At 39.4% G+C, this 25874-nt stretch overlaps 6 protein-coding genes and 1 long non-coding RNA gene across 14 annotated transcripts; 2 read left to right on the top strand and 5 right to left on the bottom strand.

The window, feature by feature from the left end:
* Positions 1 to 1690: 1690 nt before the first annotated feature.
* LOC132201174 (uncharacterized) lies at positions 1691 to 4539 on the top strand. Of its 2 annotated transcripts, none has more exons than XM_059627126.1 (9): positions 1691 to 1838; positions 1900 to 2280; positions 2338 to 2448; positions 2575 to 2796; positions 2858 to 3152; positions 3209 to 3274; positions 3328 to 3528; positions 3583 to 3928; positions 3988 to 4539. In XM_059627126.1, the coding sequence occupies exons 2-9, from the start codon at positions 1913 to 1915 to the stop codon at positions 4296 to 4298; spliced, it is 1920 nt and encodes a 639-aa protein (XP_059483109.1). In that variant the 5' UTR covers positions 1691 to 1838; positions 1900 to 1912; the 3' UTR covers positions 4299 to 4539. The 2 variants fall into 2 exon arrangements, with proteins under 2 accessions (XP_059483109.1, XP_059483108.1); XM_059627125.1 differs by having other exon boundaries at positions 2503 to 2796.
* On the bottom strand, positions 4533 to 6304 carry LOC132201175 (uncharacterized). The gene is made up of 3 exons (XR_009442244.1): positions 6187 to 6304; positions 5914 to 6072; positions 4533 to 5842 (listed from the first exon to the last, which is right to left on the bottom strand). It is a non-coding gene; the product is annotated as an uncharacterized LOC132201175 (long non-coding RNA).
* Positions 6305 to 6908: 604 nt separating this feature from the next.
* On the bottom strand, positions 6909 to 8646 carry LOC132199855 (tRNA (guanine(37)-N1)-methyltransferase). Of its 2 annotated transcripts, none has more exons than XM_059624910.1 (2): positions 8509 to 8646; positions 6909 to 8389 (listed from the first exon to the last, which is right to left on the bottom strand). In XM_059624910.1, the coding sequence occupies exons 1-2, from the start codon at positions 8511 to 8513 to the stop codon at positions 7102 to 7104; spliced, it is 1293 nt and encodes a 430-aa protein (XP_059480893.1). In that variant the 5' UTR covers positions 8514 to 8646; the 3' UTR covers positions 6909 to 7101. The 2 variants fall into 2 exon arrangements, with proteins under 2 accessions (XP_059480893.1, XP_059480892.1); XM_059624909.1 differs by having other exon boundaries at positions 8504 to 8605.
* A 354-nt stretch (positions 8647 to 9000) lies between these two features.
* LOC132199684 (uncharacterized) lies at positions 9001 to 13768 on the bottom strand. The gene is made up of 6 exons (XM_059624601.1): positions 13178 to 13768; positions 12975 to 13112; positions 12828 to 12908; positions 12568 to 12771; positions 12344 to 12404; positions 9001 to 11234 (listed from the first exon to the last, which is right to left on the bottom strand). Exons 1-6 carry the CDS (start codon positions 13229 to 13231, stop codon positions 10666 to 10668), a joined length of 1107 nt encoding a protein of 368 aa, XP_059480584.1. The 5' UTR covers positions 13232 to 13768; the 3' UTR covers positions 9001 to 10665.
* A 551-nt stretch (positions 13769 to 14319) lies between these two features.
* LOC132199679 (death-inducer obliterator 1) lies at positions 14320 to 22017 on the bottom strand. 5 transcript variants are annotated; one of them, XM_059624591.1, is made up of 21 exons: positions 21839 to 22017; positions 21613 to 21639; positions 21184 to 21302; positions 20821 to 21126; positions 20594 to 20769; positions 19989 to 20510; positions 19468 to 19849; positions 19152 to 19414; positions 18890 to 19093; positions 18641 to 18837; positions 18415 to 18590; positions 17959 to 18361; positions 17747 to 17900; positions 17578 to 17692; positions 16914 to 17520; positions 16762 to 16858; positions 16589 to 16708; positions 16443 to 16531; positions 15856 to 16387; positions 15552 to 15797; positions 14320 to 15495 (listed from the first exon to the last, which is right to left on the bottom strand). In XM_059624591.1, the coding sequence occupies exons 3-21, from the start codon at positions 21299 to 21301 to the stop codon at positions 14821 to 14823; spliced, it is 5382 nt and encodes a 1793-aa protein (XP_059480574.1). In that variant the 5' UTR covers position 21302; positions 21613 to 21639; positions 21839 to 22017; the 3' UTR covers positions 14320 to 14820. The 5 variants fall into 5 exon arrangements, with proteins under 5 accessions (XP_059480574.1, XP_059480576.1, XP_059480575.1 ...); XM_059624594.1 differs by lacking the exon at positions 21613 to 21639 and having other exon boundaries at positions 14321 to 15495; positions 19468 to 19648; positions 19694 to 19849; XM_059624593.1 differs by lacking the exon at positions 21613 to 21639 and having other exon boundaries at positions 20594 to 20757.
* A 50-nt stretch (positions 22018 to 22067) lies between these two features.
* On the top strand, positions 22068 to 23525 carry LOC132199683 (pyruvate dehydrogenase E1 component subunit beta, mitochondrial). The gene has a single exon (XM_059624599.1). The coding sequence runs from the start codon at positions 22128 to 22130 to the stop codon at positions 23208 to 23210; it is 1083 nt and encodes a 360-aa protein (XP_059480582.1). The 5' UTR covers positions 22068 to 22127; the 3' UTR covers positions 23211 to 23525.
* LOC132199686 (L-aminoadipate-semialdehyde dehydrogenase-phosphopantetheinyl transferase) lies at positions 22887 to 25001 on the bottom strand. Of its 2 annotated transcripts, none has more exons than XM_059624604.1 (4): positions 24854 to 25001; positions 24562 to 24758; positions 24276 to 24504; positions 22887 to 24217 (listed from the first exon to the last, which is right to left on the bottom strand). In XM_059624604.1, the coding sequence occupies exons 2-4, from the start codon at positions 24753 to 24755 to the stop codon at positions 23816 to 23818; spliced, it is 825 nt and encodes a 274-aa protein (XP_059480587.1). In that variant the 5' UTR covers positions 24756 to 24758; positions 24854 to 25001; the 3' UTR covers positions 22887 to 23815. The 2 variants fall into 2 exon arrangements, with proteins under 2 accessions (XP_059480587.1, XP_059480588.1); XM_059624605.1 differs by having other exon boundaries at positions 24857 to 24988.
* Between the last annotated feature and the right edge of the window lie 873 nt (positions 25002 to 25874).

The raw sequence follows: 25874 nt of genomic DNA, 5'->3' as shown, positions 1-25874 counted from the left end.
ATAATAGGCGAGTAGTTCCACGAATAGAAAGCAGAGACGCGCGTGCTTGACCGCAGCATTTTGCATAATTGGTATGGAAATGTCTAAATGCATATCTGAAAATTTAAAATTTAAAACTTTTATAAAAGTTTTCCGTGCATTTTATGAATAATTTAGTTTTTGTTGCAATAATTTTGTTAGCGATATGGAGTTAATTGCATTATTTATCTTGATATCACCGCCATTAAATCACAATATACTTTAATTTTATTGTTGGCAGCCACTGAGGCTAATCATATTCTCTATTCTGTTTGTGAGCAAATATTTATTGTTTTGCTGTTGCGTCAACTTTCTCACTATCAGAAAATGTGTCATAGTCATATCTATGTATATTCAGGAATAGATTACCACTACAGAGGAACTGATCTTCCATCATTTAGGAGATTTAAGCTTTAAGCCTTGCAGGTTTTTGTATTTTAAGAAAATCTCTATATATATTTAAACAAATGTGACGCGGAATTCAGCGGATGTGAAAATATACTTATTTGCGTCCCTCGCTGGAAGTGTCACATAAGCAATACACACAAAGGCCACCTAGATCTTTGCAAGAGAAAACAGACAAACAGAGGAGGCATTGTGCTCGCAATCTCAGGATGAGGCAGAAAAGCATTTGATTTTTATGGGAATAAGCGGAGAGAAGGGCGCGGCTTTTTTATTTTTATTCGCACGCCCAAACAGTGTTATGGTTTAATTAAGTCACGAATTCAGTTTTTTTTTTATAAATATGCAACACGCAAAGCTGACGCTAAGTGGAGAATGCAAACAAACATGCAACCATAAACCGCGATAAACAATGTCAAAGTGTAAAAAATTACAGAAATATAATTCGTTAAAAAAAGTGTATATTTTCTTGCTTATAAATTTCACTTTGACTTCAGTTTTGAATTTTAAAATTAAATATATTTTTGTTTCACTGCATTTATTTAATTTTTAAATTTAAATCGTCTGTATCAAGCTTATCTTAAATATTTCAAATAAAACTTCAGTATATTTTTACTGAAGTACCATTGCGGCATAAATTGATAGACAATTTAAATTATTTTTGAGCTATTTTACGCTATTTTATTTTAGAAATATTCAAAATAATTATTAGGCACTATTTTGGTTCTTTTCAATCTACACCATTCTACAACAAATAATATTTTTGAACAATGAACCCAATGAATTACTGTTCATTTTTCCCAAATAAACAGTAAAATATATAATCTTCAAGAAATAAAAATAGAAATATTCTTACTATTATCTGAATCATAATGTCTACAGCCTAAACTATTATCGATTATTATATTGATTTACAATGAAAAAGGCAAAAAGGATTTTGTATTAAACGCTTTTGCTTACAACTGGGGTGCAAGCAAACACCCTTCTCAACCCCCGGCCGACTTTCAACCCTTCACTCGCAGTCCCAGCATGAGAAATCACTCAGGTTCCCCCGAGAAAAATCCACCTGGAGTGGGAATCGAACCCACAATCTCCAGGATGGAGGGAAGCGTACTCCACTTAGCCACTGGAGACGATTTATTTTGATTTACTTACAATGGTAAGCATGCATGCAGCTTTCGCGCCCGAAAGTTTAAGTTTGGCGCTCGATGAGACTTTCTTGTGATTTGATTGGCTGAGTGTCACGTGACACTAATGTTTTGCTGTTGGTTTTGCTCTTGGTTTTGCTTTTGCTTTGCATGCTTTGCATATATACACATTACACACAAGAAGTTCTTGCATAAATATTTTCGAGACAATTTTCAAGTTTTCGCTGTATTTATTAATGTACTTGCATCTTCTAGCTCTGATTGACAAAGGTACTTTTTATCTACTCGAAGTTTCATTATATCTTTGATACAAATAATTATACGAGCGCAGAAGATACATCGTAATGTCTGACTCTGAGCCCTCTGAGGCGATGGAAGACGAGGCGTCCACCAGCGCTTACCACTTGAACAAGTCCACAAATCAAGAGGAGCCTCAAAGCGATTTGACACATTTGATGATGAAAATCGGCGAAAAATTCTGCAGCTTTGAGCACTACAAGGCCAGAATCAAAGAGCATGAGCGGGTGACGCGCACCAAGTTTTCCCTGTACGACACCAAACTTCTTACCTGGTTCAAACAACCGGGCAGAAACAGTGCAAGAGTGGCACATGCAAATCCTGAGCTAAAATACTACTCGCTTACAGCCAGTTGCATTCGAGGACGGAATTATAGGCGGAAGCCTGTTAATAAGCAGAAGATTAGAAACAAACCGTAAAATTTATTATGAAAAATTTGCTGTTTCTAATATTTGAAATTCTAATTTTGCAGTTCTTTGAAAATGGGGTGCCCTGCATTTTTTCTCCTGCGAATGACTCCAGATGGTCAGTTCCTGCAAATCGTCAAAATGGTCAAAGAGCACACTCATCCTGTTGGACAAGAGTAGGTCCAAAGTGATTTTCATGCATTTAAAATTAATTAATTTTTTGCTTGAAGGGAAGTGAAACTTTCCAGAGAAAATGCTTTAAAAATGAAGGTTGTCGTTCATGACGGGTTCCTCTATCGTAGATTGAAACCAAAAAATGGTGAAACAATCTTGAAGTGCCAAATGAACAGATGCAAAGGTCAAGCTGTTGAAGACGATAATGAAGAAATTTCTGTAGTCGTCCCCCACAACCACGATGCTTCAGAAGAGTCGCAGAAATTGAAAGCGTGCTTGAAAAAGATGGAGGAACGGGCCATCAGTGAGGCCATTCCTGTAGAGCAAATCTTTGCCGAAGAGGCTGAAAAGTATAACAAAGTTGCTTATTTACATTGTATTTATATTTACTGAAAATAATAAATTTGTTAGGAATCCGGACGTGATCACAAGAAAGAGTGAAGGTTTTGTGGTGAAAACCTTGACAAAAAAGAGAACCCAGACTGAACCACACATGCCAGAAAGTCTTTTGAGTCTGAGCAAATTACTTGTGAGTGACAAGTATAGGTTCCGCTACGGGTGCAACATGGAGGAGTTCCCAAGAGAACTTTTCATTGGTTGCATAAAGGCTCGGGACAATGAAGTTGCAGTAATCTTTGCATCTCTTTTCCTCTGCGAGAGGTTTAATGGCCCAGTAGATGAAATGCACATTGATTGCAGTTTTAACGTAACTATTAATAAATAATTATTATTAAATTAAATAATATTTTCCCTGAAAAACAGGACTTTCCTGAAGTCCCCTCGGATATGAAATACATGTTCAGCATCCACTTTGTCAAAAAGAAAATGGTATTATTTAATTTCTTATAAATCTCAGCCAAGAATTCAACTAGAAATTATAGTTCTACCCCTCAATTTATGCATTCACGTCGAGTCGATCTTCCTCAATGATCCAAGGCATTCTGATGTACCTGCAGCAGGAAGTGATCCAAAACGCAGCACCAGACACAATTTATGTTGATCTGAAGTGGAACATTACGTCAGTCTTAAGTGAGAGGTTCCCTGGATCTTTTATTGAGCACTCGTACCTGTATTTTGTCAAGGTCAGTACTTAATTCAATTCTTCAAAGCATAAGTTCATGAAATTAAATTATTAGGATGTTTGGAATCAAGCCAGGGAAATTGGCTTACTAGGACTTCCAGAGCAGGAGCACGTTGTTTGCTGCATCCAGCAACTGATCTGCCTGCCTTTCCTACCTGCTGACCACATGTTGCCTGTCCTTATTGAATTTGAAAAGTGTTTGCCGGAAGACATGATAAGTTCTCCTGTTTTTGTCCTTCTGATTCGATACATCCAGGACTACTGGTTAGACGTTTATGGGGAGCATAAGTTGACAATCCATGAGAACCATAACCGAAGCAACCTACTTGTTAACCAGTTTCACAAAAAGATATCTTCTGCCTTTTCAGTTGACAAACAACCTAGTGTCTGGTCTATAATAAGTAATTTCTTCCTCTTTGTATTTAGAAGTTAAAGATTATAATTTTCCTTTTTTTCGTAGAAGCCCTGCAGCGCATAGAAAGGGATGGATCAAAGTGCTACAATAATGAGATCAACAACTTCCCAATCAATTCGACGACGCTGATGAATATGTGTCAGATGGCATACGACGAAAGAGTGACTAAGTTAGAACATGAAATTCTGACGGAACAAAACCTCCCGATCAATGCGCTTGAACCATTGTCAAGAAGACCAGTCATCCTAGGACTCACACCTGAGGAAAGCAAAAGTTTTGTTGCTGTGAACTTAGAAGTGGCAGAAGTTGTGGTCGAAGAGACAGTGAGTGATCAACAAAAAGTGACTCGAGACTGATTATTTGTAGAGAGTACATACTATTATATTACTTGATACAACTTCTAGTTGATCTGTTTCTACCATTCTATTGCTATAGCTTTGCATGCTATGCGCAAAGGATTTAATTCTCTCTCTTTTGTGGGTTATTGCATCATTTTCACCTTGATTTGAGAAAAGTCGCAGTCAACTTGCTCTCACACTGTCTGCATTGAACATAAATTTATTTGAAGCTTAAATAAAGAAATTAGCAGAAAGAAAAATCAAATGAACGTTTATTAATTCTCATTTCAAATTTACAATTATTTTGGTTCTTTATATTATGGTCATTTTGTATATTATTTGTCAAAATTTTTTTAAGTTGTGATCCGTTTTTTCTTTTGATTAGTTATAAAATAAGAACTGCATGACGATATTTAATAAATAAAATATGTTATTGCGAATGGGGTAGTTAATGACAAAAATTCCGAAAAATTCTGTTTGGCAATGTTAGTTCATGAACTTCGTCAACCTCTTCTCACGAACCATTTCAAGGTCTGGTTCCTGGACCTCTTCATCTCCTCGTTTCTTCTTCAGGCTCGTTTCTTGGTTTCCCTTTTCCACTTCCTTTGGCTTCTGCAAAACTTCATCCACGTCAGAATCAGCGTCAGAATCCTCCACCCTGGCAAAAACATCCTCCTCATTCGCAACGAAGTCATCATTTGCCTGTTCCTCCTCCTCGACCACATCTTCCTTAATCTCATTCGTAACGAAGTCATCATCTGCCTGTTCCTCTTCCTCAACCACATCTTCCTCCTCATTCGCAACGAAGTCATCATCTGTCTCCTCATTGACGACCAGCTGGTCATCTGCCTGCTCCTCCTCCTCGATTTCTACCTCATCAGACTCATTGTTGTCCTCGTCCTCAGGGATCACCTTGCTCTATCAGCTGAATACCTCCTCCGTCAACGTGAATTACTATTAGCTCGAACGGAGGCTCATCGGCAAAGTTGCCAATCCTGACGAATTTCTTAGGACGAGTTTCGACCACTTCAAATTGGACCCCTCCGACATCAAGGACCATTGAATCTTCCTGGCTGACCACTACGATTTTCCTCAGGAAATTCTTAATGGCCTTTCTGGCGAGCTCGCTCTTCAACTTCAACTTGTGAGTTGAATGCAAGAAGAGTGGCCTGTGGCAAGGGCTTCGTGATTACGGAGAGCTGAACTTGGTCACCTTTCTGAAGGTTGAGGTTGGTAAAATACCAGTTGGGAATGAACATATCTGATTGGGTTCCAGATGCTCCTTCGTAGTATCCCTGGAGTCCAATATGAGTGATCTTCCTGGTTGTTCCTCCATCTATTTCATCCACGCTGACCTTCACCATTTTGAAGATATTGGTTGTTTCTCCGTCAGGGGTAAGCAATTTTTCCTTGCCCCCCTTTTCGCCCAGTCAGCCCTTTTTGGGTGGATCAAAGCCTTGCCTCCATCAACGATTCCATGAAAACTGTTCCTGCAAGGCCGGTGCCAAGTCGGTTCCAGGGTAAACTATGAAACAGAGTTTGCAGTCTTTCATGTTTCGATCCTGTGGGATAATGATAATTTATTAATTTGCTAATTATTTAGTAAAAACAAATATTGTGCAATAAAACTTACTTAAAGATATCTTCTCTGTGTGTCAAAAACGAACCACCACCTCAGCTAGATTGAACTCATTGAACAATGGAGCAATTTTACTTTCAGGCCTGAAAGTAAAATTTGTGTTCCGGAACACGCTCAGCGCCGCGTCTCTCTGGGGCAGTTAGTCTTTTGGTGCTGAAATTTGTTTAGCAAGTCTCAAAAATTTGAAAAGCACAAGATAAGAATTTATCACACGTTAACATCAATTAAACGAGCGAATTATCTTTGGATAATTAAGAAAAAAATTACAAGGATTCTCGCGTGTGTTGCTTTTGATGAGAACCGAGTCGATCTCACTGCCGCAATCGGGATGATATTACTGGAAGCTGGAGTTTCACCGTTTGACCGTTGGACTGTGAGAAAATTCAAAAAGTTCGGTTCGGTCGGTACGCGGTTTATGTCGGAGAAATGGAGATTTGTTCGTGTTCGTCTGTTCTGTTCAGGTCTGTGCTTGTTCTGTGTTGTTATTCTGAATTCTGACTCGCTCTCCTTTTATATATCCCGCATGATGTATGTGTATAGGAGAGAGATATTTTACTATGCTTGAAAATCGCCGGAATACTTTTATGGCAAGGGGGGGATTTTGTATAAAATTATGTATTTTACTCTGTCTTCTCTGTTGCTTTCTGGCCTTGCTGCACAGGACGCGCAAAAACTGCAGATACCTGATGGGTCGATGATTTTTTCATGATAACCCATCTATCCCAGATCTACCCATATTTCACACTAATCAATGTTAAAAAATCCAAAATTTGTATGAATTTCCGAAAAACTCCAAAATGGGGATCAAACATTTAACAAACACGTTTGAGTTTGAGGGAAAAATAGTGATTACATTTTGTAGTTAAGCTTAATAAGCTTGCTGCATTTTTAAAAATTAGATCGTGGAGAGCATTAATAAGAAAGATCTATTAGGCTGAAAAACAATAGGAAGAAAAAATTAAGCTCACAAAAACGGAACAAATCATTAACATACATATTATTGTTGAACAACCATCTTTATTGAAAATGTCATACTGAAATGAATGGCCAACATAAAAATTATGTTTACATAATTTAAAATTAAAGTTTGCTGAATTTTAAAAAATAAGCGTGTGGATCATTAAGAAAAAATAAATGAATGCGAAAAAAATCGGAACATATTTTATAAAACATGATTTTTATTTATTCAAGGCATGGTTTCTTTTTAACAGGCTCCTCTTCACCCTCCCCACAGAGCTTACTCAAAGGATAGCTAAATGAAACGCACACCATATGCTTACTAGGAGCTACTTTCCGCACTATTTTTAGTTCAATTAGATTTCCCCCCAGTTTGAATCCAGCGTCCTTCTCAATAAGTTCTAAAGCCAATTTTTCTGGCTCAAAGTCCCTTGCAAAGCAATAAACATGAACTATTACTGGGATATTTGATTCTGCACATGAATTGTTCACAAGTCCTCTGAGGGCGTCTAAAAACGTTGAAGCAATTGCTGGCAGATTCATCACAATGTGAACTTTTGAGACTGGGGCATCACTTTTTAACACTTGCTCCAGATCGTCCTTGACATCCGACAGAATAAATTCTCTGCCGTCTTTATTGAAACACCTGACACTTCCTCCTCTTCGTTCGGCTTTGTTGACCTTGACATTGTGCTCCAGCCACTTGAAGGACTCTGGATTGAGGTCGTTTGCCATGACCCTGGCACCTTTCAAAGCTGCTGGAATAGCAAAAGGACCTATTCCAGCAAAAATGTCATAAATAACATCCGTGGTTTTAATTTTATCAGTGATTCTGCTGTGCTCTGTAGACAATCTGGAGTTCCAGTAGACTAAGCCAAAGTCTAAGTGGAACTGGCAGTTGTTTTCCTTGACAGAGGTAACCAGGTCGTTGTCACCAGCAAGCACCTCCATCTGAAAGTTTCGATAAGTGTTTTCTATGTTGTCCACTTTGTTGACCACTGTTCGAATGTTCTTGGTTTTCTCCAGCAGTACCTTTGCAATAAGACCTTTGAAGGGAATGAGGTGTTCGCGTAAATTTAAGTGTAGAATGTGTCCAATGATTGTGTACCCCTTTGAACCTTCTTCCCCTTCAGGAAGAACAGCCCGAAGAATTTGGTCACTGCGCCAATTGTCAAAGCCAACCTCAATCTCAGTTGATTCCAATTTGTGTCCCAGTTCCTTGATTTTGTTTCTATCATTCTCTTTGAGATCCTCCAATGAATTTACGGTTTCAGGATTAAGAAGAACCTTCTTTTGGGTCGGATCTCCCGGATAGTCGAGGACTGGCTGGAATTTCTCCAGCTTCAGCAGATAGGGTTTCAGGGCCTTCCTCGCCAGATCCATTGTTGATGTTTTTATTGTGAAGCAGGGCACGCAGATTTTCTTGGCAAAAGCAGCCTTTTCTAGGACCTTCATTCCTCGGACGGCAGCGGGTGGTGTTAAAATAGATGAACATGCCATTTTAAGGAGATTCCTGTTTCAACAAAATAAAATTATTTATTAATATATGTAATTATGAAATGTTTGGTTTGTTGAATTTTTTATAGCGAAGTGAATGGAATTATAATTAAAATATCCAAATAAGTACCTCACTTCATAGAGCAGGATGTATGAAAGATGCTTTATTTTCATCGTTTTTTGGACAACACATGGCTGAAACCGAAAGAAAAAGTAAACAAAAAACAAAATAATGCAAAATGCGCTAAAAATAACATACATGCACCACCTAGCGGTGGAAAACACAAGCAGAAATAAGTCATGTGACCGAACCCAGACCGCGCTCCAAACTAACAAGTAGTGGGGTCTGAGTAGGCGGTCGCGGGCACAAACGTTTAAAAAAAATCCAAAATCAAACAACCCATCATTTTTGGTTGCTTGGAAAACACACGATTAAATAACCACCTGTAATATGAATTGCCCTAATAAGCAAGAAATTTGTAAATTTTTTACTCATTGTTAGATGGGGTTAATAGCCTCTAGGATTTAATATTTAATCAGGTTTAATGCTTTGCTAATCTTTGCTTAACTATCTTCAGCTTTTTATGTTCCTTAGAATTTTGAAAAAAAATAAAACTATGTAGAATATTCATGAATTCTTAAAATTTTATTTGTTTGAAAGACATTTAAAGTACTGCAAATTACATTACATTTTATTTAATACAAGATTTCTTCGTCATAATTTAAATTTATAATCAACTTTAAAATAAAAATCATCAAAATCATATTAAGAACCACCAGTTTTAACTATTTTTGCTCTCAAAATTTCTACAATCAACAGTCAAGAAAATGATATTTAGTTACATCTATTCAATCTATTGCTTTTTTGCTATTATGATCTGAGCTTTGGTAAAGGTTTTTAATCTACTCGTTGTATATATAATTGCATAATTATCATTGAAGATTTAACAAAAACTGCTCTTGATGTATATTGCGTATATTGAATAACTATTGCATTTGTCTCGTTTGCCACATCTGTCAATAAGTTATTATTTAAGTATATAAAATTAAAAAAAATTTGTCTCGATTTTATCTAATTGTGTAATTATTGTATAAGGCCCACTTACTAATTAATCGGTACTATCAAATTCCAATAAAAATTTGGTGCATCTGGAATTTAGTCCTTAATAATTTGAGCCTGAGTTGAGGTAAAAATATTTACAAGCTTAACTCGGATTAATGTTCTAGGACGTACATTCACATTTGTCAGCACCACCATGCAAAGCAGACAAAATTGTTTGAGTTAGGACGCCATTAAAATTTTCAAATTCATAATATCACTGTACATTATGTCGCAGCAGTTAAAACAATAAATTTTTGTAATATGTATTATTAGAGAGTAGAGATCCACATGCAGTGACTAAATTTGATCTTAATAGCTATGTAGATAAATGAGAATTATAAATTCGAAGTACAAATTGAGATTCTTGGTTTAAATTTTTCAGTTTGTTCCAATTGCTTAAAAAAGACTGAAAAAACAATTGACGCAGAAACAAGAACAAATTAACGGATTTGTAGAATCTAATGTAAAAATGTCTTTTTCTTTCAGCGCTTTTGAAAGAAATTAGTAGCACATTGAAAATTATTATTATTATTCCAAGTGTGGAAGCTGTTTGTTGCTTAGTACATGTGATAGAGATGCAAAATATTATTAACAATTTCACAATTTTTAAGAGAGTTCAAATTCAGCCTTATTGTTTCGATCAACAAAATGAACCAAACAAGCCACTCACATTTACATAATATATTTGGCAGTGAAATTTGGATTTGATAAATCACCTTTTAAGCTGCAAGAAGAAAGCAATTCATTTTAGATCAAAAGCAATAAAATAAATATTATCTGTTGTTAATATGCAATTCAAAATTGAGCACTGATTAATCAGTGAGAAGCGTTGCATTCGCTACATATCTGTACATGATAAATATTTCTCAAAGCAGGGTTCTATATTTCTGGGCTCAAGGGTTCGTTTTGAATTTAGCACTTATCAAAATTAAAATCACTGGTTTTGATTTAATTTAAAAGTCGACGACTAATCAGATTAGCCCAAAAAAATTAATTGTCAAGGAAAACCTTCTTCAGGGAAGAAAAGAAACCGACAATAAACAAAGAGTCAAAACTCGAGCCTAGATCAGCCCTGAACACAAAATTTGTGCAAAAGCCCTTTTAAGCTAGTCACTCGCACTTTCAATAGTCAGTCAGTCAGCGAGACCCAATTCACCAACGTTCAATTCAAATCGGGTCTCTGGCGTGCGCTACAACACAGTTTCAGAGTTTGCGTGGCCGTACGAGTTTGGTCGTGTGTGACCGTTGTAAGGGGGTGGCGCTTGGTGCTGGTGCCTCCGGTAGCTGTTTCGATACCCAGTGGATGTGGAGGGGCCTGGCTGAGGATTGTGTGAAACAGGACCAGGCCCGGAGCCTAAAGACCGCTGGCCGTGATAGTTGGAGAAACTGGACGGCGGTCGGTCAAGCGACTGTTGCGAGGAACTCTGGTATGTGGGGTTCGAGTGGCCCGCCAGCCGCCGCTCCTGCTGATCCAGCAGCCGGGACACGGGGTTCGAGTGTTGGCCGTGCTTTGATCTAGTTGAACTTCGTGATCCACTGCGCCTCTTGACCCTGCGAGGGGTCATTGGTTTGGTGCGGGGTCCGCCTGCGGCACCATCCTCGTCATCTTCGTCCTCATCGTCCATCGTTGCTGCTCGGTTTTGGTGGCCGCTGCTCCTACCCATAGAAAGCCGGTCAGGTGTTGCACTTCGTGGGTTTTCTTGGCTGTACTCGATGGAGTAGATGGAGGACGGACGGCTCTTTTTACCCACCAGTTGAGCTGAAAGTTTTCATGAATTAGCTAAGTTCATTTGAAAGAAGATTATATATTTGTATCCAGGTTTCTAAATCATCATGCAGATTTGAGTGTTTAATTAAATAAAATAAAAATAAAACTCAGGCCATTATGATACCATATTTTAAATTGGAAAACAACATGTTCAAAAATTTAGAACAATTGAATATATCCATATGTTGTTCTAGAGGTTAAATTGTTTTTTGAAATTATATGATATTAAGTTCAAGGTAAATAGCGCTGAGGAAAAAAAGAATTGCTCAGAGTTAAATACCGTGAAGTTTTAAATTACCCACCGCACTTGATCTAAGGAATGAGTGCAAGAATATTTATTCGGAGTAATATTTTTTAAACACTAGTGACAAAAAGTATTTTAATGTAATAAATTATTAGTTTTATGATAACGATACAAAATTTTAAGGGAAAAATTTGTGTTTCTTGATTCCTAGTATTACTAATTGTTTATTTGTTAATGTTCATCTAATTTATGTATTTTGCTGCCAAGAAGAAAACTATTCCAATATTTAAATGATTATAATTTTGCATTTACCAATTAAAAAAAACTCATTGTTCTAGAAAAGAAAATTACTCTCAAGAGTAAAATAAAGCTGAACACCATAACATAAGCCAAGTATAATTATAGGCAAAAGGTTTTATTTTGTTTTTACATTCAGGCTGGTTTTATGGACCAATAAAGTGTGCATGCTTGAAAGCCCCAACCAACCAACACTGATTACTAATCCACACGCAGTCAAGAATGCTTATCACGTACAGAGCGCGCAGAGCCAAATGGGGTATTGGAGAAATGGTTCTCCTATACCCAGATGGAGAAAAGTCTCCAACAAAATCGACTGCAACACAAGATGGAACAGAGAGAAAAGACGAACTAAGAAAATGAAAAGAGAATGAGCATTCCACCTATGAGAGGGCAGAGAAGAATTGCGAGACTCACCAAACGCTTTGGGGATCAAATCCTCCAATGAAATCAACTGTTTTTTTGCAATGATGTACCAATTTGTGCGTTAATTTTTTTATGAAAGATTGAGTAGAAAGTGTGACGAGAGTAAAGATTATTAATTTAAATTTGTACTTACAACTGTCATCTTCGTCAAGCATTGACCTGATGGCAAAAATGGCGATGATCTCACCAAGAAACTAAAAATGTAAAATTTATTTTTTAAAGTTATTAATATTAATCTTTAGTATTGCATTAGTTAATTTATTGATTGAAAAAATTGAGATATAATTTAAATCTGATTTATTTTAACAGATATCCGAGGTTTGAATAAATACATAATATAATATGTGTTAAACTTACACCAAGGAAAGCTTGAAATCCCGCTTGAGAGGCTTCAACAATTTCGTAGGCAACAAAACATTCAGTAACTTTGAGCGGCTTGAGGGGCTCGCCGTCTATCAACTCATCTTCAGTGACATTCACAGGAAAGGTGGGTCTGCACCCTGGACCGTTTGCTTCCCACCAGCTGTAGCTACCAAGGCCCATATTCAAGGCATCTCCATTCTGTTTTCATAAAAATTAATTATGTATTTTTAAATATAAACTTAGGATTATCTTACTTTATCCAAGATGCCAACTTCAAAGTAAAAACAGATCACAAATAAATTCCAAGCCACCCACAGGACGGTCCATAAACAGTACTGGTGGATAAAAATTACATGTTTAATCAGTGTTGTATAATAAAAGGAACAAAAGTATCAAATTACCGTAAGGACATATCGATATCGGTATTCATGCGCTCCGAAATAGCCGAAGATGCAGAAAATTATGTTGAAGAAGTTGGTCAGGATGGGAACCCACATGAAGCCAAGGAAGTCAAACACCTGGCGCAAGGCTGTCGTCGCCTGGAACGAGCCAAAGCAAATTAGTGTCTAACCAAAATAGCCAACCGGACTTTTAATAAACTTACAATCTGTAGGGCGCAGATTATTTGGAGAAATCGCGTCTTCGAACAGAACCCCATGACGTCTCGTTTTTTTTCACTGTTTTTCAGGCAGCAACATGATGAACAGCTCAATTAAAACCCAAGCCTCGGTCCACTGCCTCTCATCTCTCGTCACATCTTCCCTGCGCGGGACGGGAATTTATAGCTGCAGGTGCGTCTGGGCACCGGTGGTGACAACAAAAGGGGTCGAGGTCACTTATCAGGTGCCACAGACGGTTAAGGCAGTGAGTAAGACGGCAGGAATGCACTCAGGTCCATTCCTTCAGGTCCATTCTTCTCAGGGACGAAAAGGACGCTCACCAGTAGGAGACAGGTGCACTTAAGACGGCGCTTTCCTTCGCCTGCTGCATAATCAGCGGCCGACCAATATAGGGGCCGAAATTTTCTGGCCCAGCAAAACAATAGGCACGCCAGGTACTTCCGTTCTCACGCGTAAACACAAGGTGAACTGGAGCCGCGGCGAAAATATGCGCTGGATGCGCTGGCTTGCTTGCTTGCTGTTTGAGAGGAGGAGGAGGGCAAAGGAATTTACAGAAGAACTAATTTGTGCAGTTAGTCAATCCGCCACCGATAGCGCTGATTCCTAGCTCCCATTGGCCGGCTCAGGTGCTTTGCCGACACTGATTGGCTGCCACAACCTAGCTGCAGCACAGGTTAAACAAGATTTTTTGTTGTTGCTTGGCACTTGCATACAAAGTCATGCCGCTGCCGCATCTTCTGCCTACTTGCTAATACACCATTTGATCCCAAACCCCCACCGCTTTTTAAATACCATTCATAAAAAATGAGGTGCCGTTGGCAACGCTTTAATAAATATCCAATGAAACGATTGGAAAGGAAGCCAAGTTTGGCTGACAATGAGTTATTGGCGAATGTGTTCAGCTACCTGTAAAGAGACATCCTTTTTACTGGTGTGCTATAAAACTGTTTTGGCGAGGGCGGGATTCGCTAATGTCTTAAAATGCAGATACGGCTTGATGTACACAAATAATTAATATAGATAAAGGTTGTGAATTTTGAATACAGTTTGTTAATTTAATTAGATCAACTATGTAAACTATCTTGATGATAAATTTTGAGCAATATTTTGTACTGCAAAAGAAAAACATTCATTTGATTCTAACATAATTTCTATGAATTTTTTATTGTGGTATTAGCAAGATAGTTTTTGATACCTTTAACAAAAATTAATGCAAAGATTTGAGAGAGGCCTATTCCTCAGTTACCTTCCATATTTGCACATACTCTCAAAAAGCACGTTTTTCATGTTCCATTTTACATATACGTACAGTGCCCAAAATGACAGTGACAAAATTGTAGATTTTCTGACTGTTACACACATTTTGTGCCAAAATAATAAGGTACAAAAATTTACAAACATACGACAATTCAAATGCTGGTCATCAGAGACCAGAAAGAAAAAACAATTACATATGTGTCTCAAACAAAACCGCATAAAGCAATTAAATGCAACTAAAGGAATGGAGAGGCATCAAATAATGCAGTTAAATTGTGGACAATCGCTATCTATAGTAAAATACAACCACATTATGTGACAAAATGATGCAGATTAAATCGAACGTCTCCAATTCACGATACCACCCATCCTACTTTGGGAGAGGCGACAAGCGTCCCCGCTTGCTATATGAAGTACCGCTGCTGTCTGTGTCCCAGTCGTCTTGCCGTTTCCTGTCCCATCTTGGCAAGTTTGGCTTTTTGGTCACTTTGAATGATATTCCTTTCCTCTCGTTTGATGAGGAAGACGGGGGCTGCTGCAGCTGCCTCATGTCCTGGTCCTTGAAGTCTATGCCTGGAGGTGGCGGAGGAATGTCAAAGACAGAGGGCACCATCGGAGGCATTGGGGGCGGCACATGCATTTGTGGGAACCCTGTTTGTGGAGGTGGGACAAAGGGTATGGCTTGCGGGGGTTTGGCAGGCATCGCAGCGATTTCCTGCTCCATCAACATCTCGTTGGCCTTTGCTATCAAATCAGCCTCGCTCATCTTGCTCAGGGCCGACTGCTTTTCCGTCTTCTGTGTCTGCTTCTGTCTGGGGTCTCTCGGCTGTTCAGCACATGACTGAGATAGTGCGTAGTTCTTCATGTCACTTTCAAACTGCTCAATTTCCATCAGGGCTTTGGTTGTTGAATCCAAAGGTGGTGTTACCGGCTCCTCCAAAGTCTCGTCAGCATATTCCCGGACAATGGGGTCGCAGTCTAAAGCAAGACCCATGGATAAAGCTTCTGGTACAGATGGTTTCTTAGTAATACTGGCCAGGATTTCCTAAAATGGATTGATTTGTTATGTTATAAAAACATTGTTATTTTGATTATGCAAACTTGTAAATTTGAAGGTAGGGAGATGGTTGATGTATCATTGAAGAATGGAATTGACTGCGCCTGAGGAGGAGGGGTAAAAGATCGAGATGGACTGTAAGCTTCACTATCATCGTCTCCCTTGTCCATTGCTAAAGAGCCTTTCAAAGTGACCCCAGATGACTCGACAATGGTCTCGGATAGGCCAGGGATTGCACTTGGCTGAGAAGAAACCAGATCTGAAGTTATATTCGACAAAAAAGTAGCAACCTATAAAAGGAAATTATGTCTCCATTTTCCATTTTTTTTTTCAAAACCAAGTAAATACCTGTACAGGCTCTCCAAAAGGACCTGTGCTCTTTGTGCAGACAAGCTCACTGCTGATTGTTTCAATCCTCAACTTTTCTTCCTCGATTTTTCTGTTAAGCTCCTCAAGCTCGCTGGCAAGGGGCATTTCAATGTCATCAGGACTGTTGAGCCCTCCAGTTGGACTGTACGGCTCGTCTTCCTCAGTCGGGGTGACTTTCACCTTCTTAATTTTGGCCTGAGTTGGCGAATACGGCTCCACTGAATTGCTGCTGACTGCAGATTTTTCCGAGTCTGGCAAAGGTGGAGTGTAGCTACGATCATCAAATTTGGAGCTGCTCTTGGAAATTTTGCTGGGTCCAGCAGATGCACCACTGTCTGCAGCGCGTTTTCGATACATTTGCACTACAACCCCTAAGAGAAGATTGGGCCTGTTTTCATCTAATCCAGGGCCGTCAAAAGGAAGCAGAAACTGTGGCACTGGTGACTTGCTTGGCAAGGGAAAGATGTAGAAGTCTTTTATTTTGGAACCTTTTTTGCCGACAACACCAAATCTAAAAAACCAAAAAATTAATGTTAGAAAATAGAACTGCATCAGCATAGATTCACCTGTTCCGATTGAGCAGATAATTGTAGTATGTAATGTAACTTTGTTTATCTTCAGGACTAGTTGCCATCAATTTAACCACCATAATATCCTGTAAAATAATATTTATTTGTTTTATATACAAGCATTGCATGATTCAATATTTCACCTTTGTTCCCACTTTCTTGACTTTTGTTATGTAATCCTCAACAGTGTCAGCAGCAATCCTTCCAACAATGTCACATTCTTTGGGAAAATCGCTCCCAAAATTTTGAGCCGACCCAGAAACCTAAATTATGCAAGTTCAAAAATTATTTAAAAATTAACTTAAATGATTTTTACCTCGTATATAGATATTTTGAAATTTGAGACATCCTGCGAGGTGACCAAACCCTTCCAAATGGGAGGGTGGCCTTCATCAACAACACTTTCTGGAGTCCTAAAAAGGAAATTTCGATCGTAAAAATTTTAATTGCTATATTGCTTAGGCTCACTTGATGTTGACAGTAGAGCTGGGTTCTCTGTCTGAGAGTGTCTCTTCTTCAGGAGGGATCACTGCAGGTGTCAATGTTCCAGATTTTATCTTTTCCAACTTCTCCATTATTTCCTTTGCGCTTTCAGACAGCTCCTCCACTACAGGTGTTACTTTGTCTTTACTGATAGATTTAGAATCCGACGTCTTGCTGAGTGACGAGCTACTCCTTGACGACTTCTCTTCGGAATCGCGAGTTTTATGGTCAGAGCTGCCATGTCGTGAGTGCCTTCGACTATTACTGCTGCTCTTAGAGTGAGAATCGCTCTTGGTTTTTGCATCCTTTTCCTTGCTGGAATCTTTTGAGTCTTTGGAGTGAGACTTTTCTTTGCTGTGAGATGACGACTTGTGGCTGCTAGAGTGCTTTTTACTGTCGTGATGTCGGCTGCTCTTACTAGATTTGTGGTGATGTTTGTGACTACTAGTACTTCGCTCTTTGTCTTTGCTCGAAGAACTTTTACTGCGACCATGAGATGATGACGAAGAGGGTGGCCGCATGTTAGGAACCTCCTCGGCTGTGGACGAATCAGGAATGGGCTCGACTGCAGTTTCTGCTTCAACAGCATCAGCTAAAAATGGTAAATCATAGGAAATAAAGAATATTGTGACAAATAAATAATTCTTACTCTGCAATTTGAGTGAATCCTCAGTTTCAATCATTTGCTCTCCTTTGTGAGTTTTGATGTAAGTGACATTTTGCTGCAGAAGGTCCATCTCTGTTTTCTTTATCATCTCTATTTGCTGCAAACAAAAACAATAATTTTCTACAATTTTAAAAGAATGTTGAAATCATACATGTTTTTCTTCCTGCTCCCTCCACTCAGCAAGCTCCTTTGAGGCCAGATCTTCAGAGCTCAAACGTACAAGCTGATGAGGTATGTATTCACCAGTTATTATCTTCTTGAAGAGGGTAAGATTCTTGGGATCTTTCACGTTAAAATGAATACTCCTGAGAAGAATGAATAAGAACTGTGAGCAAAATGTTTATTGGACCCTAATGCTTTTACCTAAACTTTGCTTTGTATTTTGCTCCAGTATCTTTAAAGTAAGCATACAATTCCTCTTCAATAGACGTGGCTATTCCTTTCAGCTCATTTTCACTCACTTTCAAATCTTTGCACTCTACCATTCGAGCTTTGAAAACGTCTTGCAAAGAATTGCGAACACTTAGTCTTGTTGCTTCGACACTTGCTTGCTTCTTTGCAGGAGACGATTCAGTTGAAACCTTTGCTGAAGAGCTGCTTTGCTCTTTGTTGGCAATTTTGGGTGCGATAGACTTAACTCCAGCACTCTGGATTTTGGTAACAGTTTTAACTGTAGGTTGCTTTGTACCAGCTGCAGGTAGGGTTGAAGCAGTGCCTTTGGCATCCGCTTTCATAACAGTCTTGATTGTGGGAGAGGGAGATTTTCCTGAAATTAAAATTGGTTATTTTTTTAATTTTGAAACATTTGTTTTTCAATACCTGTTAAAGGAAGACGTTGAGAGGGTATGACAATAGTCCTGCTGATGGGAGTTTGTGGTGTTTTGGGAGTTCTCATTGGTAACCCTAGTATGGGCACATCATTGAGCTCAACTTTAGGATGTTGTGGTTTGATGTAAATTTGCTGCTTGTCACCAGTTAATTTTTGAAGTTTTTGCCTATTTTGGTTTTTCTCAGATTATAAAAGATTTGTGTAAAAAATTATTACCTAATATTGGCAACCAGATTAGGCTTGCAGACTTGGTACGTTGGGTGTTCCTTCAACCAAGTTTTTAAGTTAGATTCTGTGGGAGCATTTGTTCCTGCCAAAATTCTTCCAGTTTTCTGCTCAAACATCAACACTCTATTTTCAGATGTGTCTGCTTGCGAATTTTCGGAGGGAGCACTTTTTGAAGGATCTTCGGCCTACATAGACAGCGTCAGAAAATGCAAATAAAAAAAAGGCAATTTTTAATACCTTTGCAGTCAAAGGCGTTAATACTTTCTCCTTTTTCAGTAACGTTAACGAATCTTGAGCGTGGATTAAGATGCAATCATCGCTGCAGTAAATACTGGATGTACGTGCTGGCTTTTTACAAACTAAGCAGGACACTTTCTTAACTGGTGTGGCTGCTTGAGAAAGCGAGGTTGGTTCAATAACCAACGGAGTTAGCTTCTTTGCCTATAATTTGCAATATACAGCTGTTAAAAAAAATCAAGCTAAAAATGAATTTAACAACCTCTGGTCTTTTGGAAATAAGTTTTGATCCAACTTGTGATTTTTCTGGTTTATCAGCTGGCTGAGCTGGTTTAGGACTCTTTTTAACTGTTGCTGTTGATGCTGCTGAAGACGTTGAGGAGCTTCTTCTTGCTTTAGCCGGACTGCTAACTTCAATTTTCTTTTCGTTATCTTCACCAATTTTGGTTGGAATTTCATTTTGCTTGAGTAACTTTTTGCACTTTGGACATGTCCATTCTTTGCCCTCCAGTTCCATTTGTTTGCCTGAAAATTAAAAAGATTAAGCAATTGATGGACAGTAAAATATAATTAATTACCCATAGCCTTAGTTATTCCAACGCACTTTCCATGGAACCAGTCTTCACACTTGTCGCAGCATATCATAAACCGATTGTTGTGCGGTTTTCGACAAATACACCATAGCTTGTCCGGATCATCCTCAGAGTCCCATTCTTCGTCACCTTCCTCATCCCCGGAGTCTTCTTCATCACTAGGCGCCTGAATATCTTTAATAGCTTCAGAAGTTACTCTGCTAAGGCCTGCCTTTCTAGGGGGACGCCCACTCTTTGATGGTGACCCAGCTTCATCGTCAGCCGTTACAGATGCCTTACTAGAGGAGCTCCTCCTTCTGGCAGCAATGGCCTCTGCTTTTACTTTCTGCTCTTCAGCCTCTTCCATGAGAGCTTCATCCATTTCAGCCTATAAACCGTTAGTTTCATGACAATACTAAAAAAATCCTTCTAAAGCAGGAAAACGTGATCAGAAAACCACATCCTGTGTTTTTGATAACATTGCTTGATTTCTCCTCTAATTAATTCAAAGCATATACAAATCTAACCTTAGCTTCCTCCAAAGGCTTCAGTATTTCTGGACCAAGATCACTCAGAACAGCTTGCAGTTCTTCAATGGCCTCGGGTTCAAGCAGTGCCTGGGCCGAGTTGATGGGAATTATGTCCAAATTCAAACTGGGGATTTCCTCCACTTTGGGCACGAGGTCCAAGACTGGCTCCTTCTTTGCAACTTCAACTGTTTTCTTTGGCGTATCAGGGGATGAGAATATACCAGGCCCATAAGCATCCGCCAGATGCGCAGGTGGCTTCCTATTTGTCCTCTGGGGATACGTTTTTCTCTCGGGAACCACCACTGGCTCTTTCTTTACAGGGGACACTTTGGAAGTTCTCAGCAGAGTTTTGGCTGGCGACTGGCCCAATTTTGTCAACTCTGCAGGAGGGGTGCTTTCAGGAGGAGGTGCAGGAGCAGCTGCTTGAGCTCGGGCTGATTTTCGAGTTGCTGCAGGAGGGGTTGTCCTTGTCTTCGCAGGACTCACTGGAACAGTTTTACCTCCTCTAGTTGCTCGACCCTTAACATACAATTTTTGAAATTCAGATTTTTTTAATTTACGCATATTATATTATTATGCAATAAATAGTTGTTTAAATTTACCTTTCCTCTCTGGGACCTCCTTTTTCTCTCCAGCTCTTCTTCGTCACTCTCAGTCTCCTCAGCCGAAACCTCTGCAGCACCACTTTTGGAACTTCCCGTGTAACAATGGTCCAGCTGAATACTTGTTGCTTTCTTGCTGGACTCTTCAGTCTTTTCCTCCTTGGCTGTTAACATGTCTAAATTCATAGTCAGATTAATTTGAATAAAATATGACGGTTAAGTTATACCTAGCATGGCGCTGACACCTTCGCCAAGAATTTGCTTTGCCTGCTCGGACTGCAGAGCATTCTCCAGTTTTTCTAGCTGCTCGGGGTCCATTTGCATAAATGGATTCATAGGGTCGGCTGATGAGGGTGTGGTATCTGTTGCAACAGCACTGGGATAGAAGCCTTCGACGGTCAGATTGACCTCTGGTTGGCCTTCGTCGGAGACAACAACGTCGTCCAGTGTGATGGGTGTACTCATCATTTCGCCACCTTCCCCACTTTGATTCATACGCACCACGCTCACTTGCTGCTGAAGAGTTTTAGCCGCTAAATTAAAAAAAATTTAATTATTAAAAAGCCAATATTTCAAATTCACAGACTAACCAAGTAGCTTTTGCAGTGTCTGCTCATCAAGTGAGACTGTACCATCTTCGTTCAGTACAATCACAACAGAGCCATCCTGCTTTTGCTCCGAAGTGTCTGCTACAAATGAGCTAGACATGCTAGAATAACAGAATATTTCAATTAGCCAAGTGTTCATTTGGAAAAAATAAAAAATAATATTAAGTAAGATGAAAATGATAGGAATTTAGTTATTACCAATTTAAAAACGTCGTACAAAATAAAATAGGATAAACAGAAGGAATTGAGGCCCTGAACAAAGTAAAAATTAGTGTTATTAACAAAATGAAGAAGCTATGATCCGACTAAAATTTACTATGGATGTGTAGAGTGTTACTATGTTATTTACAAACATTCCTGGGAACGAAGGTGGGGATAATAACATTGTGGTCTATGTAAATTCAGTTTCACCTGACAGGATTTGGCGAGGTGATTGATCTACAATGAAAGAATATTGAATCAGCATTTCTAATATTGCACTCAAAAGAGAATAAATTGTGTCGGAAAACGGAATGAATGCAGCTTTTCATTCAAAGCAAAGACAATTTCGCACTGAGTCCTTGAGACGGCCATATTGGAGTAGAGACTCTTCTGCCAAGCCGAAAATAAAGGTTAATTGTGCGAAAGTTACACTCACCTTACACGTCGTTGATGGCTGGTTCAGTGCAGGAACAACTTATGTTTTCTGCTTTTATCTAATCAAGCAGCGGAAGCGCTTTTTGACCGATATTTATGCATTTATTTTCATGCGATTCCTAATATTCACATTATTTTGTTATCATGTGCTTCGCCTCTCCTTCACGACGGCGCTCTCTGGAGGACGATGCGCGAACTGTAATTCGAGTTTTTTTGGCAGAGCCGCCCCCGTCCGAAATCAGAAACCTCCTTGTCAGAAACTGTCTTTTCTGTGTGACCTTGCGAGAAAAATGGCAGCTCTATCAACATCAAAAAAGATGTTAAAGGTTGCCTCGAAATTGCTTTCGCGACGATGCTTCTCAACAGGGCGCGTCCTGGCCGCCCAGCAGATGAACGTGAGGGATGCGCTCAACTCTGCGCTGGACGAGGAGATGGAACGAGACGAACGAGTGTTCATTCTGGGCGAGGAAGTGGCCATGTATGACGGCGCGTACAAAGTTAGCCGCGGACTCTGGAAGAAGTACGGCGACAAACGAGTCATCGACACGCCGATCACAGAAATGGGCTTCGCCGGCATCGCCGTCGGCGCTGCCATGAACGGTCTGCGACCCGTCTGCGAATTCATGACCTTCAACTTTAGCATGCAGGCCATCGATCAGGTGATCAACTCGGCGGGCAAAACCTTCTACATGTCAGCCGGCGAGATCAACGTGCCCATCGTGTTCCGAGGGCCGAACGGCGCCGCTGCCGGAGTCGCCGCCCAGCATTCGCAGTGCTTTGGCGCGTGGTACAGCCACTGTCCGGGCCTCAAGGTCATCTCTCCCTACAGTGCTGAGGACGCAAAGGGCCTGTTGAAAGCTGCCATCCGAGACCCCGACCCCGTGATCTGTCTGGAGAACGAAATCCTCTACGGTACGGCGTTCGACATGTCGGACGAGGCGCTGTCCAACGAATTCGTCCTGCCCATCGGCAAGGCAAAGGTCGAAAGGCAGGGCAAGCACATTACCCTAGTTTCTCACTCAAAGTCCGTGGACACGTGTCTGGAGGCGTCCAAGCTGCTTGCTGGGGAAGGCATCGAGTGCGAGGTCATCAACCTGCGGTCCCTGAGGCCTCTCGACATGGATACGGTGCTCAAGTCGGTTGTCAAGACGCACCGTCTGATCACAGTGGAGCAGGGTTGGCCACAGTGTGGCATTGGAGCTGAAATCTGCGCCAGAGTCATGGAGAGTGAGGTCTTTTTCCACCTGGACGCCCCGGCCGTTCGGATCACCGGAGCCGACGTCCCTATGCCCTACACCAAGAGCCTCGAGATTGCTGCCCTGCCACAGCCCTCGGATGTGGTCCGCACGGTCAAGAAGCTACTGGGTGTCTAATGAGTCGCCAGCAGCAGTGAATCCTATATGAACAAACTGAATTTCTTTTCTAATTGAATTCCTGTCAAAATCCTCTTTGAGAGAATTTAATTTCTTTTCTGTTATGCAACAACGCCATTTAATGTTGTTTATGTAGATTCGGAATGATTGGTTTCTTTGGCTCCGAGAGCTGTTCTTGTCCTCACCTAAATTCAGTAGAACGGAGAGTAAGGAGGCAGATTGTGTACATTTTGACTTGCCAGCTGTACATGTTTAAAAGAGGCCATATGTAGATAAATAAAAATGCAATTAAACTAGATTACCTTATCATCTCAATCACTGCAGGAAATTTATTTGAAACATTTGCAAAGACAGTCAAGTGATGTTACGTTATAAATAAAAAGCTTGTTGGTCAAAAAGAAATGAATTTTTATAATGACAATCAATCTATTTTTTTAAGCAAAACAGTCAATAACAAAATTTAGGAATTGCCTAATTTTTTAATTGTTGAAATTCAAACACTTCTCAGTGACCTGGTAAAAGGTTTTTCAAAAATTGAAAACCAGAAAAATAAAAATGGCGACAGCATTTGAATAAAAAGAAATAAATTTTTAACTAACAATAGTTTAAGGCTTTTCATCTTTTGACATAAAATTAGCAGTGTAATTAACGTCGGGAGCATTCAATGGTTCCAAGTCAACCATCAGTTCATCAATTTGCAAAGTTTGGAAATTTTCCACATTGTTAACATTAAAATTTCTACAAAGAGATACACAATGCTTCTCGTCAAGCATGGATTCCTCAAAAGTCCAATCGTTCAAAGGAACTTCACTTTCATAAAGTATCGTATCAGTCAAAGAACTGCTGGTGGAACCAATTCGAGAAGATGTGGCAAAGCTGAGGTTTTGCAAATTCACGGTGATGCCTGTACCGGTGGCTTTCACGTAGCTCTCCTTTAAACTCCAGTGGCGACAAAATTCCTTCAGCTGGATACTTTCCTCTTGTTGATTTTTAATTAACAGCCATTCCTACAAAAACAAAAAATATTACTTTTTTTACAAATTTTTATAATAAAAAAAAAAATACTTTAGGTGAAAAGTTCCGAGTCATGATCCTGAAGAATTCGCTCAAGCTTTTGCCACCAGTGTATTCAAGTTTCATAATATCCACACCAAGCATTTGGCCAGGTAGACATCCAGCAACTCCAGCCAAAACCGCAAAGTCACCTTGGTGAGACACATTGAAGATCACAGAAGGGTCACAGGGGTAAACTGGTTTGCCATTTTTATCCCTCTCGATGAATATTTCAGTGTTCCTGTCAATTTGAATAATTAACTTCTTTTAAATAATGATCGTTAATTGCTCTGTTCACGAGAGGCCAGTTGCTTGAGAGAGAAATTTTCTTATCAAAAGGCGACCAAGCATTGAAGATTTCGCATCCCTCTTGAAATAAAACTTGCCAATTCTTTCTTTTTCTTCGAGTTGGATCAAAGAGGCGGCTTTCGTCCACTCGACCTCAGTGGGCTGCCACGAGCCTACTTTTGCGGCCCATCGCACAATTTTCATTTTCTGCAATTATAAACAAATAATTAAAAACTGCAAAGAATAAATCAAATAATTTTCTCGCAAAAACTTCAAATAAAATAAATGGCACGATCACTTACAACAGTTTTAAATGTTTTAATTGAAATTTCCGGATATTTTGATCAGCTTTTAGCAATTTAATGGTAAATTGTGCACAAAAATATTTGTTTTGATTGTGTCTGCCTGCTGTGGCACTGCTGTTTTTCCACTTTCTGTCCTAGATATAGTAGAACTATGGGATACGAATAAGGGCGGGGCTTAGGTACCAGCTCCCATTTGATTTGATTACATTGTACCTGTACCAGTTTAACATTGCGGGTATGGGGGGGCTCCGCCTTTCTTCGTATCCCATGGTTCTACATCTACAATTCCTATTCTGTCCAAAGTCCAAGCTCCTTGTTTCCGTCGTCAGTCGCTACACCACGTGATCGCTACCACGTGACCGGCACATCGGCCAATCGGGATTCAATTACTTAGCAATAGCAATTTACGTACAAACTACAAACAAACACAAGTCGCAAGCAAAAGCAAAGCAAGTCAACTTGCAAATAAAGGGGGGACGACTTGCAAGATGAATCGGAGTTCGAAAGTCCCTCTTCTATCTATCTTCTATCGGAGGCCAAATTGACAAAACAAAACAGTGCGAAACGTATCAATCGATGTTTTAGTTGTTCTTTTGATCATCTCTTGAATGCAGAATGCAGCATATCTGCGAACTGTCGAATACCTATGTGTATATTTTTTTCTTCTCTACACACACCACGCATTTTAGTAACATTTCCGCGTTGATTTCCGCTTTTATATTCCCTTAATTGTGTTTTGCCACTGCATTTTCCACATCCCTCTGCACCAATAGTTGCATAAGTTGGACGCTGTAGACTGGTATAATAATTTCTTTATACATATAATGCTATTATTTATTATTTATCGTTATGTATTTATATTTTTACTGGTTATCATAATTCATAATAAAGTTATAATAAAAGCACCGAAAAAACTTTAAATTTCAAAGTGTGGAAAAAGAAAGTATTACAAATATTAACTAGTATTAAAAATACCATCACAAAGTATTACATACGTAAATATGAATAATTAATCTTT

The sequence above is a fragment of the Neocloeon triangulifer genome, unplaced genomic scaffold, assembly GCF_031216515.1.
Source record: "Neocloeon triangulifer isolate White Clay Creek 2 clone unplaced genomic scaffold, ASM3121651v1 ptg000014l, whole genome shotgun sequence".
Lineage (NCBI taxonomy): Eukaryota > Metazoa > Arthropoda > Insecta > Ephemeroptera > Baetidae > Neocloeon > Neocloeon triangulifer.
This window is presented reverse-complemented; position numbering and strand designations above follow the sequence as displayed.

Coding starts and splice junctions, on each gene's coding strand:
- LOC132201174 (XM_059627125.1), top strand. CDS start 1,913: ATGTCTGACTCTGAGCCCTCTGAGGCGATGGAAGACGAGGCGTCCACC. Junction 2,797..2,857: donor TTTGCCGAAGAGGCTGAAAA/GTATAACAAAGT, acceptor TAAATTTGTTAG/GAATCCGGACGTGATCACAA. Junction 3,929..3,987: donor TAGTGTCTGGTCTATAATAA/GTAATTTCTTCC, acceptor TTTTTTTCGTAG/AAGCCCTGCAGCGCATAGAA.
- LOC132199686 (XM_059624604.1), bottom strand. CDS start 24,755: ATGAAAATTGTGCGATGGGCCGCAAAAGTAGGCTCGTGGCAGCCCACT. Junction 24,505..24,561: donor TCTCAAGCAACTGGCCTCTC/GTGAACAGAGCA, acceptor TCAAATTGACAG/GAACACTGAAATATTCATCG. Junction 24,218..24,275: donor CTCGGAACTTTTCACCTAAA/GTATTTTTTTTT, acceptor TTGTTTTTGTAG/GAATGGCTGTTAATTAAAAA.
- LOC132199855 (XM_059624909.1), bottom strand. CDS start 8,547: ATGAAAATAAAGCATCTTTCATACATCCTGCTCTATGAAGTGAG. Junction 8,390..8,503: donor ATCCTGCTCTATGAAGTGAG/GTACTTATTTGG, acceptor TTGTTGAAACAG/GAATCTCCTTAAAATGGCAT.
- LOC132199679 (XM_059624591.1), bottom strand. CDS start 21,301: ATGTCTAGCTCATTTGTAGCAGACACTTCGGAGCAAAAGCAGGATGGC. Junction 19,415..19,467: donor TGGAATAACTAAGGCTATGG/GTAATTAATTAT, acceptor TTTAATTTTCAG/GCAAACAAATGGAACTGGAG. Junction 17,693..17,746: donor GGGAGCAGGAAGAAAAACAT/GTATGATTTCAA, acceptor TTTTGTTTGCAG/CAAATAGAGATGATAAAGAA.
- LOC132199683 (XM_059624599.1), top strand. CDS start 22,128: ATGGCAGCTCTATCAACATCAAAAAAGATGTTAAAGGTTGCCTCGAAA.
- LOC132199684 (XM_059624601.1), bottom strand. CDS start 13,231: ATGGGGTTCTGTTCGAAGACGCGATTTCTCCAAATAATCTGCGCCCTA. Junction 12,772..12,827: donor AAGTTGGCATCTTGGATAAA/GTAAGATAATCC, acceptor TTATGAAAACAG/AATGGAGATGCCTTGAATAT. Junction 12,405..12,567: donor GATTTCAAGCTTTCCTTGGT/GTAAGTTTAACA, acceptor TTACATTTTTAG/TTTCTTGGTGAGATCATCGC.